The sequence below is a fragment of the Aplysia californica genome, unplaced genomic scaffold (assembly GCF_000002075.1).
Source record: "Aplysia californica isolate F4 #8 unplaced genomic scaffold, AplCal3.0 scaffold00060, whole genome shotgun sequence".
Lineage (NCBI taxonomy): Eukaryota > Metazoa > Mollusca > Gastropoda > Aplysiida > Aplysiidae > Aplysia > Aplysia californica.
In genome coordinates, this window is record NW_004797330.1 from 810780 (window position 1) to 825952 (window position 15173).

A 15173-nucleotide genomic window follows, 5' to 3' on the forward strand; every position below is an offset into this window, starting at 1 on the left:
GATTCCACCACATCCTGACACACACACATTATATATACAGTGAAAATTGTCCAAGAGACGGCCACCTTTTTGCGGGGAGAGAAGAGGTTGTCTTAGTTAGGTGAAGTCTTGGACAGTATCAATACTTCTTTCCTCAACAGAAGGTGGCTGCAATGTAAAAAAAAAAATGCAAAGGGTGAAGAGGGAAGTGACCATTTGTAACGGTGGCTGTTAGAACAGGCTCGACTGTTTATAAATATTCACATAATATTTATAAAACAACAATGAAACACATTTGTACTATTCTTATATCATACTTGATACCAATCTTTAAAGCAAAAAAATCATGTGGAGAGTAGAATATTAACCCTAACTTAAAAAAAGATGTACTTAAAATGTTTCTTTTACAAGACTATTATGCCATTGTTCCATATAGATGAAATGATATTTTATGGAAAGAATGGAAAGGAGTAAAGTGGTTAACACATTTTCAAGAACCATAGGAACAAAACAATATTATCTGGCACTACTAACGATAAATTTATTTTTCTTAGTTGAAAAAGATAAGTATCCTTTATCTGACACAAACAGCACTTGCCACAATAAAGCCTGCAGCTGTGGTCAGTATTCAAAAGTCAAAGGTTTCTTAGAAAGTTAGATCAGCCCTTTGAGGTCAAGCTTGCTTTCCATGATATTTTTCTTTTTATCGTAGGTGACACAATGTTCCTACAGAAAGACTCAAGATACTTTATAAAAATTTTCCCCACACACGCAAATAGAACTCAGGTCTTTTGTGTGCAAGGCGAAGCGCGTAACTGCTACACCAGACACCGGTCCCCCATGTTCACAGAGAAGGGAGTACTAGTATTGTAAAAAACGAACCGGACATTATCAAACAAATCATTGTCTTCACCAAGGCAATGACCATGTCTTTGTCAACTTTCAGTTTCCTTTCAGTCACAGATTCATTCTAATCAAGAATACAAAAACTAAGATCTGAACGAGAACCATTTTGAAAATTGATTCGTCACATGTATTCATTGTATAATTGTCCAACCACTTTATTTCTTAAACTCGTTTCAGTTCCGAAATGAATCTACAACATGTATTACATTAATTACATGTCATAACAAAGAACTGAATCATTGCTGCCAATTTAAATCAGTCATAATGACATATATGGAGGAAGTACAATGAGCAAATTTTTTTATGTGTAGACCAGGACATCGTGGTCTGTAGATTTCAAGTTCTTTTCTTCACTTCTCGCCAGTATGTACAACCCAAAATGTTCAGCCTTCAAATATATTTGGCATGTGAATTGGGATGTAAGTTGTAATTTGTTTAAGTGAAAAATTGAAAGTAATTTTAAATGACCCTCCCACACCCCTTATACCTATCCCATTGTTTTAAAAACAATTTTTGAAAATTCTGCCTTGATATAAAAAAAGATAAACAGTTAAAAGAAGTTAGACTAAATGGAATAAATGCCAATTTTTTAATATGTAAAATTTTACTTCTAAAACTGGTTGGACGGTAAAGAACTACAGCAAAAATAAATCATGTACTGTTGTAAGTATCATGAGGCTTTTGACAGGTGTTTAACATGCAGCATTAGGTCTATCTCGGTTCCTCAATCTGCTAATAAGTCAGCTAAATCTCCACGGCCTAGCTTTTTATACAGGATTTCAGCTAAAGTTGCACATGTAGCTTCCCTGTCCTTTTCTTGTTCCCAATTTGTTATTATATGATAGTTCAGCTCTGTATAGTCTGGTTTCTTTTCAAGTTCCCACTGTTCAAGAAGCGCATTATCAAATCCTAAACGACGACCCAGTCTCTTCCAGTCATCTCCAACTCGCTTAGAGATTCCCTCTTTCTGGTCTTGATTCAGTGGCTTTGTTGATTCTGAGAACAAATTTAGAATAATAATACAATGAAGGACAAAATAAACGGAGGAACATTGAAAAACAAACTTCAGTTATCATACACTATGAACACAAAAGGAAGTCAAAATACCAGCAACATTCAAGAACTCTAACAAACAAATATTTTTTAAAGCACGGTCGAGGAAAAAGCATAAGCGTGCTTAATGCCGAAGCATGCTTGAGTGCGAAGAGGACATTGTCATAATCCAGAGATTTTTACGTTGAAAATTTTGTAAGTTATTACCCTTTGTTCGTAAGTAGTGGTCGCGCAAAAGTGAGCGCTCTCATTTTTACCTGCCAGGGTAGTTTTCGTTTCTTTCATTTTGTGGTCGAATGGGAAAGGAAAACTTAATATAGACGGCCAGTCACACGATACAGCCCACAAGGCCTACACACTACCTGTGCGTACCATTGTCTGCTGTGCCACATTCATACCACTGCCTTCATCCCACCTCACGTGCGATACATAATCAGGATACACATGTAATCGGATAGCGAGGGGCAAAGGTGAAACCGCAGCCAGCCTCCTTTTCTCGTCTCCCCGACTCTTTTTGTATTTTTTTTTCTGAGTGAAGCTTTGCCAAAGGCTAGATTCTAGGTCCACGTGTGTGGCTGTGTGCATCTCTCTGCCTTCCTCTCAGCCCATGTGAGCGTGTGTCTCCCTCACCTGCGTTCTTTATGTTTCTCTTACACACTCACTGCTGCGGTGTAGACTGTGTTCGAACTTCGAAGGGTCATCATGCAAGTATTTGCTGTCTTGTAAATGTAGCGTGCCTGAAGCTTAAGTTACCGTGCTTAAAGGCGTGTGATTATATAGCAAAAATTCGGTAAGAGCCGTTTAGCGGGCTTGAGTCCGAAACGTCCTTCATGCCGGCGAGCTTAAAGCCGGCACGGACTGTGACAGAAATATACATCTGTATAATAATGAGAACCGGTACTGGAACCAAGATAATATAATGAGTTGACTAACCTTAACATTTTAAGCTCAACATTTTTAAGGGGCAAAAATCCCAGTCGAATATATATATATATATTTCATGTGGGGCATATGGCAGAACCAGCTACTTGTATTGAGTGCCCGCAAATTTTCGTGCTTTGAGTATTATGCGTATTAAAGTCTTCACAACACTGAGTTTGAAGAAAGAGAATGAATAGGGAATTGGGGAAAAAAACCTAGAAGAAACTAAAGTTTACTTGCCCACCCCAGAGATGCCAACCACAGAAAACCGAAATGAGTATTGGGAAATATGAAAATGTGTATTTTCAGGGGGAAATGTGCATTCCCCACGACCGACCAACTAATAATAGTAAAATGTTCAGGGTGTTCAGCAATATTTCCTGAAAAAAAATTACTAGCTCACCAGCTCGAAAAAGGGAGGACACACGCGTACAATATACACGTATCCAGTCAACCACATGTCAGTGTTAAATGTCGTACTGTGGTCTGGTTTGACTTCAGTATTTCAGTCTATTATATACCGGTAACATTTTCCTCTCATTATTATATAAAAAATCAATCCTGCTTTGAGAGTTCGGAAGGGCCTTGAACAAGAATTTTGACTATCAGGAACCAGTCTGGGCGTCATGATTCATAATATGAAGTGACAGACTCAAATTATTGTTCAAACTCAGAGAAAAGCAATAACTTGAATGGCTCAATTAAGTAGACCCACGCACTGTGAAAGTTGTAACAACTGTGACCGGGCAAGATGCAGTGACACTGAAAATCCGTCAGTCTTGAACAGAAAGCTACAATTACATCACTGTAGGTATAATTTACTATTACCCATCCAATGAAATGCGAACACTTTATTTCAATAACACAGACTTGCAAAGTATGAAGGGTCCCGACTCCGCACACGGTCTGCACCAACGCGCGCTTTGCAGAAAGCTCTAATCAAAATTCTGAAATGTGCTTCCAAGTTTTTGTCCTCTGGTGTTGCCTTAAAATTAACCCCCCCCCCCCCCCCAATCAATAATCTCCTCCCCTATTCCGTAGTCCTATACTTCGCAACGCCGTTACTCCCACCAAAGACAGTGTTTACTCACTACGATGCCGTATTTATTTATGACGCGAATGCGCGCAGGTTCAGTGACCGGTCACGATGGCGAGCCAGACAATCTAAAAATCGGACGAGGCTTGCATTTTCTTTTCTTTTCCACAAGTGACAGCACAGAGACGAGTCCCGAGCATTGATTAAATTTTATTTGCACGGCGACATTGCATTTATACTGCACAACCTGCACGTCACAAATGTTGCATTATCAGACAACTGCTGGCAAACTTCTCGGTGGTAACGAAAGCGAAAGTATATCTTAATTTTCCCGATCGCTTCCGCCTGCCGCCATAGCTGCCTATTCGCGTGAAAGTGAAAGGTACTCTCCGGACGGGGAAAAGCTGAACAAATATAATATCACGATCGCGACCGGCAAAAATGAACTTAATGACCATATCGGACTTGGTTTTCAAATTCCAGTTCTGCGATACTGATACTATTTTGACAAAAGATGGGACTTCAGATAATTAGGTTAACTCGCATTCCATGATGCGTATTTTTTCATGAAAAGTCGTATTCGCGTATTTTCGGCAAAAAATCCTACTAAATTACGTTAAGTTGTACTGGTTGGCATCCCTGCCACCCCTTCTCTCCCCACACATCCTCATAAGGTCTCTCACACATGTGTCTTATTGGAGGAGATAACAAGTTATTAGACAAGCAGAATATTATGAAAAAATTCTAACACTTAGCAAAAGCAGGTTTTTATGCAGACAATATTTGAGGCAGTGGCTGTTGTATCCACAAAGACTCAGGTTCTAGGAACTGTGAACAGTAAATAAGTCAGGGCTCAATTCGTCAATAATTATAATTAAAGATTATTGAAAGAAAAAACACGTCTCTCAAACTATAATAAAATATACTCTGCACTCAACAAAAACTAAAATCTTTCATTTTAAAAAAACCTTTATTTCATTTGTGAAAGTCATTTTTGTATACAGACAATAAACCATGTAATTTTTCTTACCTGTAATAGGCTTTTTGGGCTTCCTTTCTCTACGAGGACGCTGCTTTTGCTGGGATCTGGGTTCTCCATGTATCACAGTCAAGTTGCCTTGCACAACGTTCGTAGCATGCTGAATTACCACATAGTTCTTGTCTTCTAGATCTGCAAACACAAATATATATGCAATTAAAAGTCTTTGTAAGACAAGTCCCTCCCTCCTTTCCACAATAAACTTCAACTCTTATGCTATGTCCAGCAAAGCACCTTGATGAAGCCCTCTCTAGCAAAGCTGACCAGTTGGTTATTTATTGAGAATATAAAGATATTGAGTAGTGTTCAAGACAGCTGAAGGTGTGCTCTTTTAGTTCAAATAAAAGCAAGCTTAATCATACACATATATTAGACAGTTAACACCAGCGTTGTGCCCATTCAATTTTACTGTTCAACATCATGGCAGAGCCATTTAAATGACAGGCGTTTTTTTTTAAATAAAGGATTTTTTCAACGCGTCATAAAATTAAAGCATATTATAATATCTAAAATCATATAAGAAAACACAACAAACATATTTCTCAAAGAAGTATTCACTACATTTCAATTTTCACTAGTCATACCATGAATAAATCAAGGGATCATGATTTTGAAGCACAGTGGATGTTTTGCATAGGCTGGCGCACCAAACTCTTCCCTGCCCTATTCGAAATTCAAAGCATTATGAATGTTCATGTGGCCTCATCGTATCACAGCTAGTAATGAGGAGTTAGGGGCCATACATACATGCAATCATGTTTTGTAGAAAAAAAACGCCATTAGCTGCCACACTCGTGAGGTCTGTCAGGCCAGCACATTGGTTGAACGGGTGTGGTGGGGGAGATAACAAGGACCATTGAATTTAGAGACGATGAAGAATGTGAGCTGTGCTGCTCAAGCTGGGGCTGGTTTACTTGAAGAGTAGTGGTGTAGCGAGTGCTCCATACCGATTCATTACCAGGGAGCACAGAGGGGGCGCCGAACAATGAGAAGAACCACTTTGCAGATAGTGGGTTAAACGAATAACCCTGAGTTCAGCACATAGGACACAGATAGGATCAAAATTCATAGACAAGAAGTAGCTAGGACTTAAGAATAATGGGCCAAGATCTAAAATAACTGATTCATTACAGTACTAAAAAACAAGCAAATGGGTTGCGGACATCAGACGCCAGGGTGATAGAATCAACGTGTACTCGAACAATGCCTTGTTCCTTGAAGGTCAACTCCCATCGCGCTGACGGGACTGCATCGACATTGTGACTGTGACGTCATGAATGAGCCAACCAAGATAAACATCGCAGGCTCAGCAGGCTTGCTTTTCCATGATGTTACAAATGAGTAGCGTCTTGCTCGAGCAACAAATAATGAATCTTTGCAGTGTAGTGATCAATTCTGCCTGCCTGCAGTCTGATACAGCAAGTGATTTGTTTATTTGTTCATTATTTGCGGACATTAAAAACGAGTGCTTGTTTATTTGCAAATAAAAATTTTGGTGGGCAAAAAATGAGTGAAGAGGCAGACCAACAAACACTGAGCCGAGAATCACTGTTGGACTTTAAAAAAACCCATTCCCAAACAGTGCAGGAATAGCACAAATAGTGACTCCATACTTCGAAGTTTTGACCATGTTTCATTTCCTCAAAATCGTAGAGCAGTTTTTAACACAAACCTGTGTTTGACAGTAGTTGTAGCTGGGAAATTTTACTTGTATGTTTGACAGCCATCTCATGCTATGAAGAAAAACTACAACGTGAAAAATCGTAGGAAACCTTTGAAATCTTATATCATTATTCCTGTCAATAATCATTATTCTGCTACAGAACTCCTTGTTAAGTGGCACTATACTTCATTCATTTATCAAGTCTAAGGCAGAAATTCCCTTCATATATTGAAAAAAAAATCATCACCTGCAAACTAAACATTCTGATCAAATATAATACAGTGGAACTCGGATTCAACGAGGTCGCCGGGCCTGACCTAAAATCTCGTTGAATACGAGTGTTCGTTATAGCAAACACAAGGTTTTGTGTAGATAATTACAGGCACTGAGCAAGTAGGCCCTAATGTACAAAGAGAAGTGACAAGTAGTGCCTGAAATGCCTGCAAATTATGAGCTGTGTAAAAAATAAAGACCGATTCTTCAAATGCACACGCCTGTGTCATCTCGATTGTTCGCCAAAAAGTTGAGATGCTGTGTAGAGCTTACCATACGGCAACTTTTGATTCCATAGACCAGTGCACAATTCATTACATAGATCTACGTCAAGACTAGCTTATCATTGTAATTATAATGATCAGTAGACGAGGGAAAAAAAAGACTGATGCGTTTGCCGTTTGTATATGTAACGTCCAACGCGCGGACCGCTAGTGCGCCCCCTCTCCGACACGCACACACAGCCACACGTGTGCAAGCCGCCCATCCGACCCCGACACACACCAGAGTAGACACGTGCGCGTGCCAACAACGCATGTGTTGGTATACATGGTATGAAAAAAGGCCGCTGATTGGTCGCATGCAATCGGTTAAGTGAATAATGGTTCACGATGCTGGTGCAATGGATGATTTCTGGGAATAGATAAAGTTCGTTTTGGGAGAAAAATGGGCGAAGCCACGTCTGCGGGGGCTGTTCACTCTGGAAGCAACCTCGTTGAATCCGAGCACGCTGATTTAAGTGCTCGTTAAATACGGGTTATTTTTATTGATTTTAAAGAAGAAAAAAAACCGGGGAATCTATCTCTTCTTGTTGAATCCGAGTTCTCGTTGAATCCGAGTTCTCGTTGAATCCGAGCTAGTTAAATCCGAGTTCCACTGCATATCAACAGCCACTTGCCTTGGGATGACATAGGAGAGGCATCAGGACTTATGTCATTGGGATAGGGCCAGCGTCCATGCGCCATTTGTTATCACTGCAACCTTAGGGAAGGTCCCTGGACACACTGTGATCTGAAAAGTTGTATAAAAACAGGAATTTCCACATACACGTTATGTACAGTACGTGTATAAAAATAGCACACCTAAAATGAAGGGAAAAAAAGTAAATTGTTAGTAATATGAGTCATCACTCAGTAGAAGAAAGCGCTCGTCAATTTTTAGACATATCGAGTTAATGGTATAATCTTGAATCCTCTTTATTTGCTTTGCTTTCGATGAAAAAGTAGACGTCTATTTTAAACAGAAGTTGAGATTTTTGCGATTGAAGGAGGGGGCGGGGGCGCCTTGTTTCAGAGGTAAAATTACCGAGAAAATGGCCGTCAAAGTTTAGTGACTTCCAAAGTTTGAGAATCCTTGGAAATTTCAAATTTATATTTTTTTGTGCCTATAATAGCTTCTGAAAGTCTAACTTTTCGTCCCTGTTGGGGGAGATGGAAACAGGACAAAGTAGGGGATAGCTGGGTCTGGCTGAAGTATGGTGTGACTTCATATCACAGAGGCGTTAGGCTGGCAATGAAGGCCAACCCGGGTCACCCCAAAACGTTGCTGGCTAAAGGGGCTCCGGTGAAACCTTGACAGGCCTAGCAAGCCGACAGCAGATAAATTATGCAACGAGAAGAACAAAGGAGAAAGCAGCATGCGGGTAAGGAAAGATCGATACAACCTGACATGCATTATAAAAGATAAAGAAAGTAATGCCATTCTCAGCAAGCATGCCATTAAGAAAAGATGGGAAAATTACTTCCAAGAACTACTCAACCCAGACGCTTGCCACAGACAACAAGAAGAGTTCCAACCATCATATGGAGAGCAAACAGAACCACCCATACTTCTCAGTGAAATCGAAACGGCACTCGAAACCAGCCCCAAGAACAAAGCCCCGGGACCAGACGACATCACAGCGGAAGCCATAAGAGCTTGTGGAAACACCGGTGTACTGTGGCTGAGGCGAATTTTTCATAAAGCCTGGGAGCAAAGGAAATGCCCATAAGACTGGTAGAAAGCCACAGTGGTTCCATTATGGAAAAAGAAAGGCAACAATCGCGACTACACAATATACAGAGGCATCTATTAAGCCACGCAGGGAAAACATACGCAAAGATATTAGAACTGCGGATCAGACCTATTGCAGAGAGAAATGTGACCAAGCTCAGTTTGGATTCCGAAAGGGAAGAGGATGTACGGATGCTGTATTCGCATTACAATAGATAAGTGAGAAAACCATCGAACACAACAAAGAATCCAACATCGTCTTTATAGAAAAGGAGAATGCTTTTGACAGAGTAAACCATGCAAAACTCTGGAAGACACTCGAAAAGTATGGCGTCAGAGGACTGCTGTTAGATAATGTCAGAGCTCTATATAATATACCAACAGCAGAAGCTCAGTAAGAGGGAAGGAATGCAATACAGACTGGTTCAAAGTAAGATCTGGAGTACGACAGGGATGTGCTCTGTATCCGCTCATTTTTATAACATACATGGACACAATAACGCAAGACGCAAACCAAAGCCCAGAAAGCCTAAATGAACTTCTATTTGCAGGCAACCAATGTCTTATTCATCCAAACCAACAAAGATCACATTACCAAACTGAACAACAGCTGTGAGAAATTTAACATGAAAATTAGCACATCAAAAACAGAAGTTATGAAAGTGAGCCGAAACCATAGTCCCCTGAACATCCATGTCAATACTAAAAGACTGAAACAGGTGAAGGAGTTTAAATATCTTGGCAGCACTTTTTCTGAAAACAGGTCCATAGACAGAGAAATAGAAATGCGAACTCAAAAAGCCAACACTGTCACCTACCAGCACGTACCCCTCCTATCTCATCCAAAAATCTCCATGGATACAAAGAGACAGCTTATCACTTCAATATTCATAAAAACATTATGCTACCAGTGCCAGACCTGGACATTATCTTTAAGTAAAACTCATGAAAGCAAAACCACTGCATGCGGAATGAAATGTCTCCGCAAAACCCTTAACATCACAAGACGAGACAGGCAGAGAACAGAAGTAAGAGCAGGTATTGGCACTAAGTCAAGCTTGCATTTCATAGAAAAAAAGAGAATAAAATGGTCTGGCCACCTATTGCTACGTAGGTCACATGGCCAGTCAGCCTCGAGAGCCTACAACACCAAGCACTCAGGCTATAAAGGAAGAGGAAGGCCACGCAAAAGGAGGATTGAGAGAGTCAAGGAAACCCTGAGAAAACATAATAAAATTATCAAATCTGAAAGAGCTGCGGAGCTGGCCTACCATAGAAAACTGCATCTCCCCTGACGCTTAACGGCAACAGAGGATGAAAAAGTGAAAGTTAAAGTACAGTATCAATATTTTCCAGTACCATCCACACAGGAATGTGGATTTATTGGGACATAATAAAAGGTGTGGAGACAAAAATGAAAAATTGTGTAAAAATTGCCAAAGGGGTAGGGAGATAAGATACATCTTTATTGTCCAGATCCTGGGACATTGATATGATGTTTCACCATGTACACACACACACACACACACACTTAAGAAGTGAATGTATTGTGGCGACACAATGCAGTCTCGTTTCACAATTTCTTTAAGACTTGATATTACAATCTTATATAACAAATCAGGCAGATTCAAACTGTCCTTGTCTCTTCTTACTGATATCAAACAACAAAGTTCAAGCTGTTTCCCCATCATCTGGTTCCTTGAAATACGACGACTGGTGCCGTGTAAAGAGAGTCACATTACTTCGAGAGAGAGGGAGCGTTTTCGATATATTAGTCTTGTCAGATTGTTACATTTCTTACATGAAAGTGACCCAGTGACGCTGATGCTTGCATCACATCAAACAATTGACAGCTATTCAGATGACTGGATACACGTCTATACATACAACTCAGCATTCAAAGGCACAAGAACCAAAGCCGGATATGGAATACTAATACAGTACCCAGATGGAAGTTCCAATGAGATCTCTGCAGCCTGTGGAGAGAAATGCAGCAACTACGATGCAGAAATGATGGCAATTGAAACAGCACTGTACCATCTCCGCACAGTTTTTGACACTCATCCTGGAAAAGCACTGAGTATTGTGATTTTCACTGACTCACTATCATCAGTCTTACAAGCCATAGAAAATGACCATCATCTAAACCAAGATTTGACTCATATACTGTTTGGCTCCCATCATCTGATAACATTCCGTGGTATCAACCTAGTAATGCAGTGGGTCCCCGGACACTCAAACATATCTGGAAATGACAGAGCAGACACACTTGCTAAATGTGGATCTAGACAGGAACAACCCAACATTCCAACTTCATACAACACTGCAAAACAAATCATTAAAAGCAACAGCAAACAAGATTGGATGAACAGATCGGCCCTGGGAAAGACAGGCAGATCAGTTTTCAAACACATGACCACAACAAAAAGGAATGACAATATCAACCACATACAGAGAAAGAAACAGACTACGATCTTCCGCCTACGAACAAAACATATACAGCTCAACTTCCCACCTGAACAGAATAAACCCGGAACTTCCCCCAATGTGTCCCTTGTGTGACTAAGCATATGAGACTGTGGATCATCACCTGTTCTACTGCGCAGCCCTAAATGACATCAGAGCTACTCTTCTCCCTCCGAGACCTAACATTGACAACACACTCTATGGAACATTACAGAAACAGCAGCAAACCTGCACTTATCAATACATGGCATTGGACAGAAGGGCGAGAGCCCAGCTGTTGCTGGATCGATAACAACAACAACAACAACTTACATAAAAGTTTGATTCTGACTGCAATAATCTGACCAAATTGACATCATAATATTATAGATCCAAACTGAACTATGATGAAGAGTGGGAGGGTCTCCCAAATTCCAGAAACATGGAAAAATTCACAAACAGTAACAGTTCCCCACCACCGTATCATTCTCCTCTAAAAATTGTAAGTAGTAAATTTCAGGATCTGAGAGACAAAAAGAAGAAAATGATGAGAGATAATCATTCAGTCATTCACGGGGTATAGAAGTTTGATGCAAATCAAGTTCTCAACCCATAACCCCTCCCCCCCTTCACTCCCCACTAAGAAAAAGGATAGAGACGTATTTTATTTTATACATACACACATTTGGAGAAAGAAAGATAGCAAGAGAGAGAGAGAGGGAGCGCGAATATTGAATACAATTTCTCACTCATGAAAGAATATAATAGATGTTTATACTATAGTGGTATAATAAAGAATAGCTTTTTTGTTTCACCCAGTCTGTTAATTTCATACTCAGTTTTAAATTGGTCATTAAAAATCTTTTTCATAACAGTGTTAGGCCTACCAACTTTTATAATATTTTAAAACCTACCGGGGCCTCTAATATAAAAGAAAACACACTGTTTAATAAGCGTGAATACAAAACGGTGTTCCATAAGATGAAATCCTTAATTCCACCGGCCGCATCAGTTAAGATTAGAAAATTATACAAATCGTGAATCCCATAATTTTTGAAAGAATAACCATCTACGGTAAAAAATGTACTTTAGCATTATTTCTTAGAGGTACAGAACTATATTTATCCATTTAGTGCATAATAATCTTATATATCTTGAATGTCAAATGACAGAGAAAATCGTTTTTTTCCCCTCTCCGGTAAAATTCGCTTCATGTGGAATTCACGCTTTCATCAGGCGACCGGTGTGCTGCAAGTGTGAGGTTCCTGGCTGAGACTGTCATTTCCGAGTTGGGTTGCACAGGACAGCTCAATCTATAGAGCGGTCAAAAGTTCGTAGCGCAACTTATTGTCAAATATCTCCTCAACTATCGAACATATATAGATTCTCTAATTTTTACACTATGACTTGTATCAATTTGTCTTAACAGATCAACATTTTTGTAAACACCTGCTAGATGTATTCTAGAAAATTCCTTCATTTATAAATACAAATAAAAAATCCAAGTGGGTGGTTACTACAGATTTAAATGTTTACAGCTGGGGCAATTGCTTTTAATAGCAAGTCCGACATGTTTTTCTAATCAGGACATTATGCTTATTTTATTGAACACATGTTTTGAGAACCATAGTGCAAAAAATGTGTTCACAATAAAAATAATTTCTTGTACAAGTTTTGCAATTAAAAATTGTAGTCGAACCTGTGTAAGACGGAATCGCAAGGGAGCCAGAAAAAAATTATTTTTTAGACAGGGGAATTTAGGGGGAGATGGAGGTTGGGGGGAGGGGGGTGTCAAAAGGCCCTGCCACTGGGATCAAGGATCGCTTGTCCGATCGGCAAGCAGTGGTCAAAACTTCAGACCTCTCAACTGCTATCCTGTCTGATGACACACGTCAGTCTTACTTATCAAAAAAATACCACCAGTGCTTGCCTTTCATAGGACCACTGTTTGACCTATTAAAAACAGAAACGTTTGAACATCTCTAGATTCCTTTGCTTCCACCCCTAGCCCCACCAACCAATGCCATCATTGTAACATGACAACGATTCTAGGAACTCTTTTCTCGACATGTCGTACGATCAGGGTGGCAGGCATTGTTCAATCTAATTTCACACCTCTGGCTTCTGGCTACCCAGGAAAGTTTCCGTAGAGGCTCGCTACTCAAGCACTCCCACGGGCAGTAGTGAGATTTCATACCCACACTACACTGACCATCTGCATCGCTCAGGGCTCACAAGATGGGGTAACATCTAGATCTAGATAAAAATCATCTACCCCATGATAATGATTCACAAGCATTCAAATTTGACAAGAACATGATTAGGCCTAGATCTAGAACTAGAATCTAGATCTAGATCTAGATTCTATATATATAATAGATCGATCTAGATCTAGATTCTAGATCTAGATTTAGATCTAGATCTAGATCTGGATCTAGATTCTAGATCTAGATGTAGACTGTAGATCTAGAATCTAGATCTAGGGTGATCTTATACTTTAGCACGTTAAATTCTTTAAGAATTGATGTTATTCCCTTTTCTGTAACGAGCGACCACTCTAGATCTAGATCTAGATTCTATATCTAGACTAGAAGAAATCCAGATTATACTATCTAGATATAGATCTAGATCTAGATATAGACTAGATTCTAGATCTAGATCTAGAACTATCTAATCCAGATTATACTCAATGGCTTCCAAAATCACAATGGAAGACCGAAAACCACTGTATAAATTAAATACCATCTGTTCATGATGACAAAATTACGGTAATTTGCGCATTTTTAGGCCCAGTTCAAAGTTTTGAAGGTCTGAGTCGGGGATTAATAGACTTTGGCCTTGGGAATTTAATAGCTTACGCTTTTCTTACGCGACGATGGGAATTGGGCACAAAATGAGAGGCTGTACTGTAGTTCAACTGAAGGCCAATGGTGGATTTACTTGATCACGAACTATTCCGGAAGGAATGAAGGAATACCGCGATTCCGGGAACTCTGGAAATCAAAACGAAACGACACTTTTAATTTTCAGACTAGCCTAGCCTAGATCTAGTCGTTGCTTTCTTGAGTCTCGGCATAGAGAGCGGAAACGAAGCCTCTTTTCGCGTATCCAGGTCACCAGCTGATTGTGAAACGAGGCGCGGTAAACAAAGCTAATGGCGGCTGTCGGCAGTCGCAAGTCACCCGCAAGTGTAAGTGGTGTTCTGCGACAGTCTGCGTCCGTGCCAATTCAAGATCGCACAAGTACCAGACCTAGCATTCTTTAGCTTTCCAAAGGACCCTGAAATGTAAGAATTTGCACATGTACTTTTTCATTAACCTTATTTAATATCGTTTTTCTCATGTGTAGATCTAGATCTAGATCTAGATCTAGATTCTAGATCTAGGCCTAACTCTAGATCTAGATCTAGATCTAGATATCTAGATCTAGAATCTAGATCTAGATTCTAGATCTAGATCTAGATCTAGATCTATATCTAGATCTAAAATACCTAGACTCTAGACCTAGAATCCTAAAGATATAGATATAGATCTAGATTAGATAATAGATTGTAGATCTAGTATCAGTAACTAGATCTAGGTCTAGAAGGGCCTAATGTAGTGGGCCTAGTGGGTCTACTAGGACCAGATCTAGATCTAGATCTAGATCTATCCTTGGGCCTTATTATCATTACATAGACCTATTATAATGTTTGCTTCTACTACGTACTCCTTCCTCTACTTCTTCACAACACAAGTGACAGTGCAGTCGATTAGCCTTGTTCGTCCCGTCATGCCAGTGCATGTGCAGGAGGACGAAACATTGTTAAACCTTGCTATACTAGATCTAGATCTAAATCTAGCGAATAATACACGTTTTTCTGGGGG

At 39.8% G+C, this 15173-nt stretch overlaps 1 protein-coding gene across 4 annotated transcripts; it reads right to left on the bottom strand.

Moving 5' to 3' along the window:
• Nucleotides 1-685: 685 nt before the first annotated feature.
• Nucleotides 686-14338, bottom strand: LOC101852390. Of its 4 annotated transcripts, none has more exons than XM_005093236.3 (4): nt 14166-14338; nt 7769-7874; nt 4926-5066; nt 686-1881 (listed from the first exon to the last, which is right to left on the bottom strand). In XM_005093236.3, the coding sequence occupies exons 2-4, from the start codon at nt 7833-7835 to the stop codon at nt 1610-1612; spliced, it is 480 nt and encodes a 159-aa protein (XP_005093293.1). In that variant the 5' UTR covers nt 7836-7874; nt 14166-14338; the 3' UTR covers nt 686-1609. The 4 variants fall into 4 exon arrangements, with proteins under 4 accessions (XP_005093293.1, XP_005093291.1, XP_005093294.1 ...); XM_005093234.3 differs by having other exon boundaries at nt 7769-7881; XM_005093237.3 differs by having other exon boundaries at nt 14177-14336.
• Between the last annotated feature and the right edge of the window lie 835 nt (nt 14339-15173).

Coding starts and splice junctions, on each gene's coding strand:
- LOC101852390 (XM_005093236.3), bottom strand. CDS start 7,835: ATGGCGCATGGACGCTGGCCCTATCCCAATGACATAAGTCCTGATGCC. Junction 5,067..7,768: donor CTCTCCTATGTCATCCCAAG/GCAAGTGGCTGT, acceptor TTGTGTTTGCAG/ATCTAGAAGACAAGAACTAT. Junction 1,882..4,925: donor GCCCAAAAAGCCTATTACAG/GTAAGAAAAATT, acceptor ATTTGTTCTCAG/AATCAACAAAGCCACTGAAT.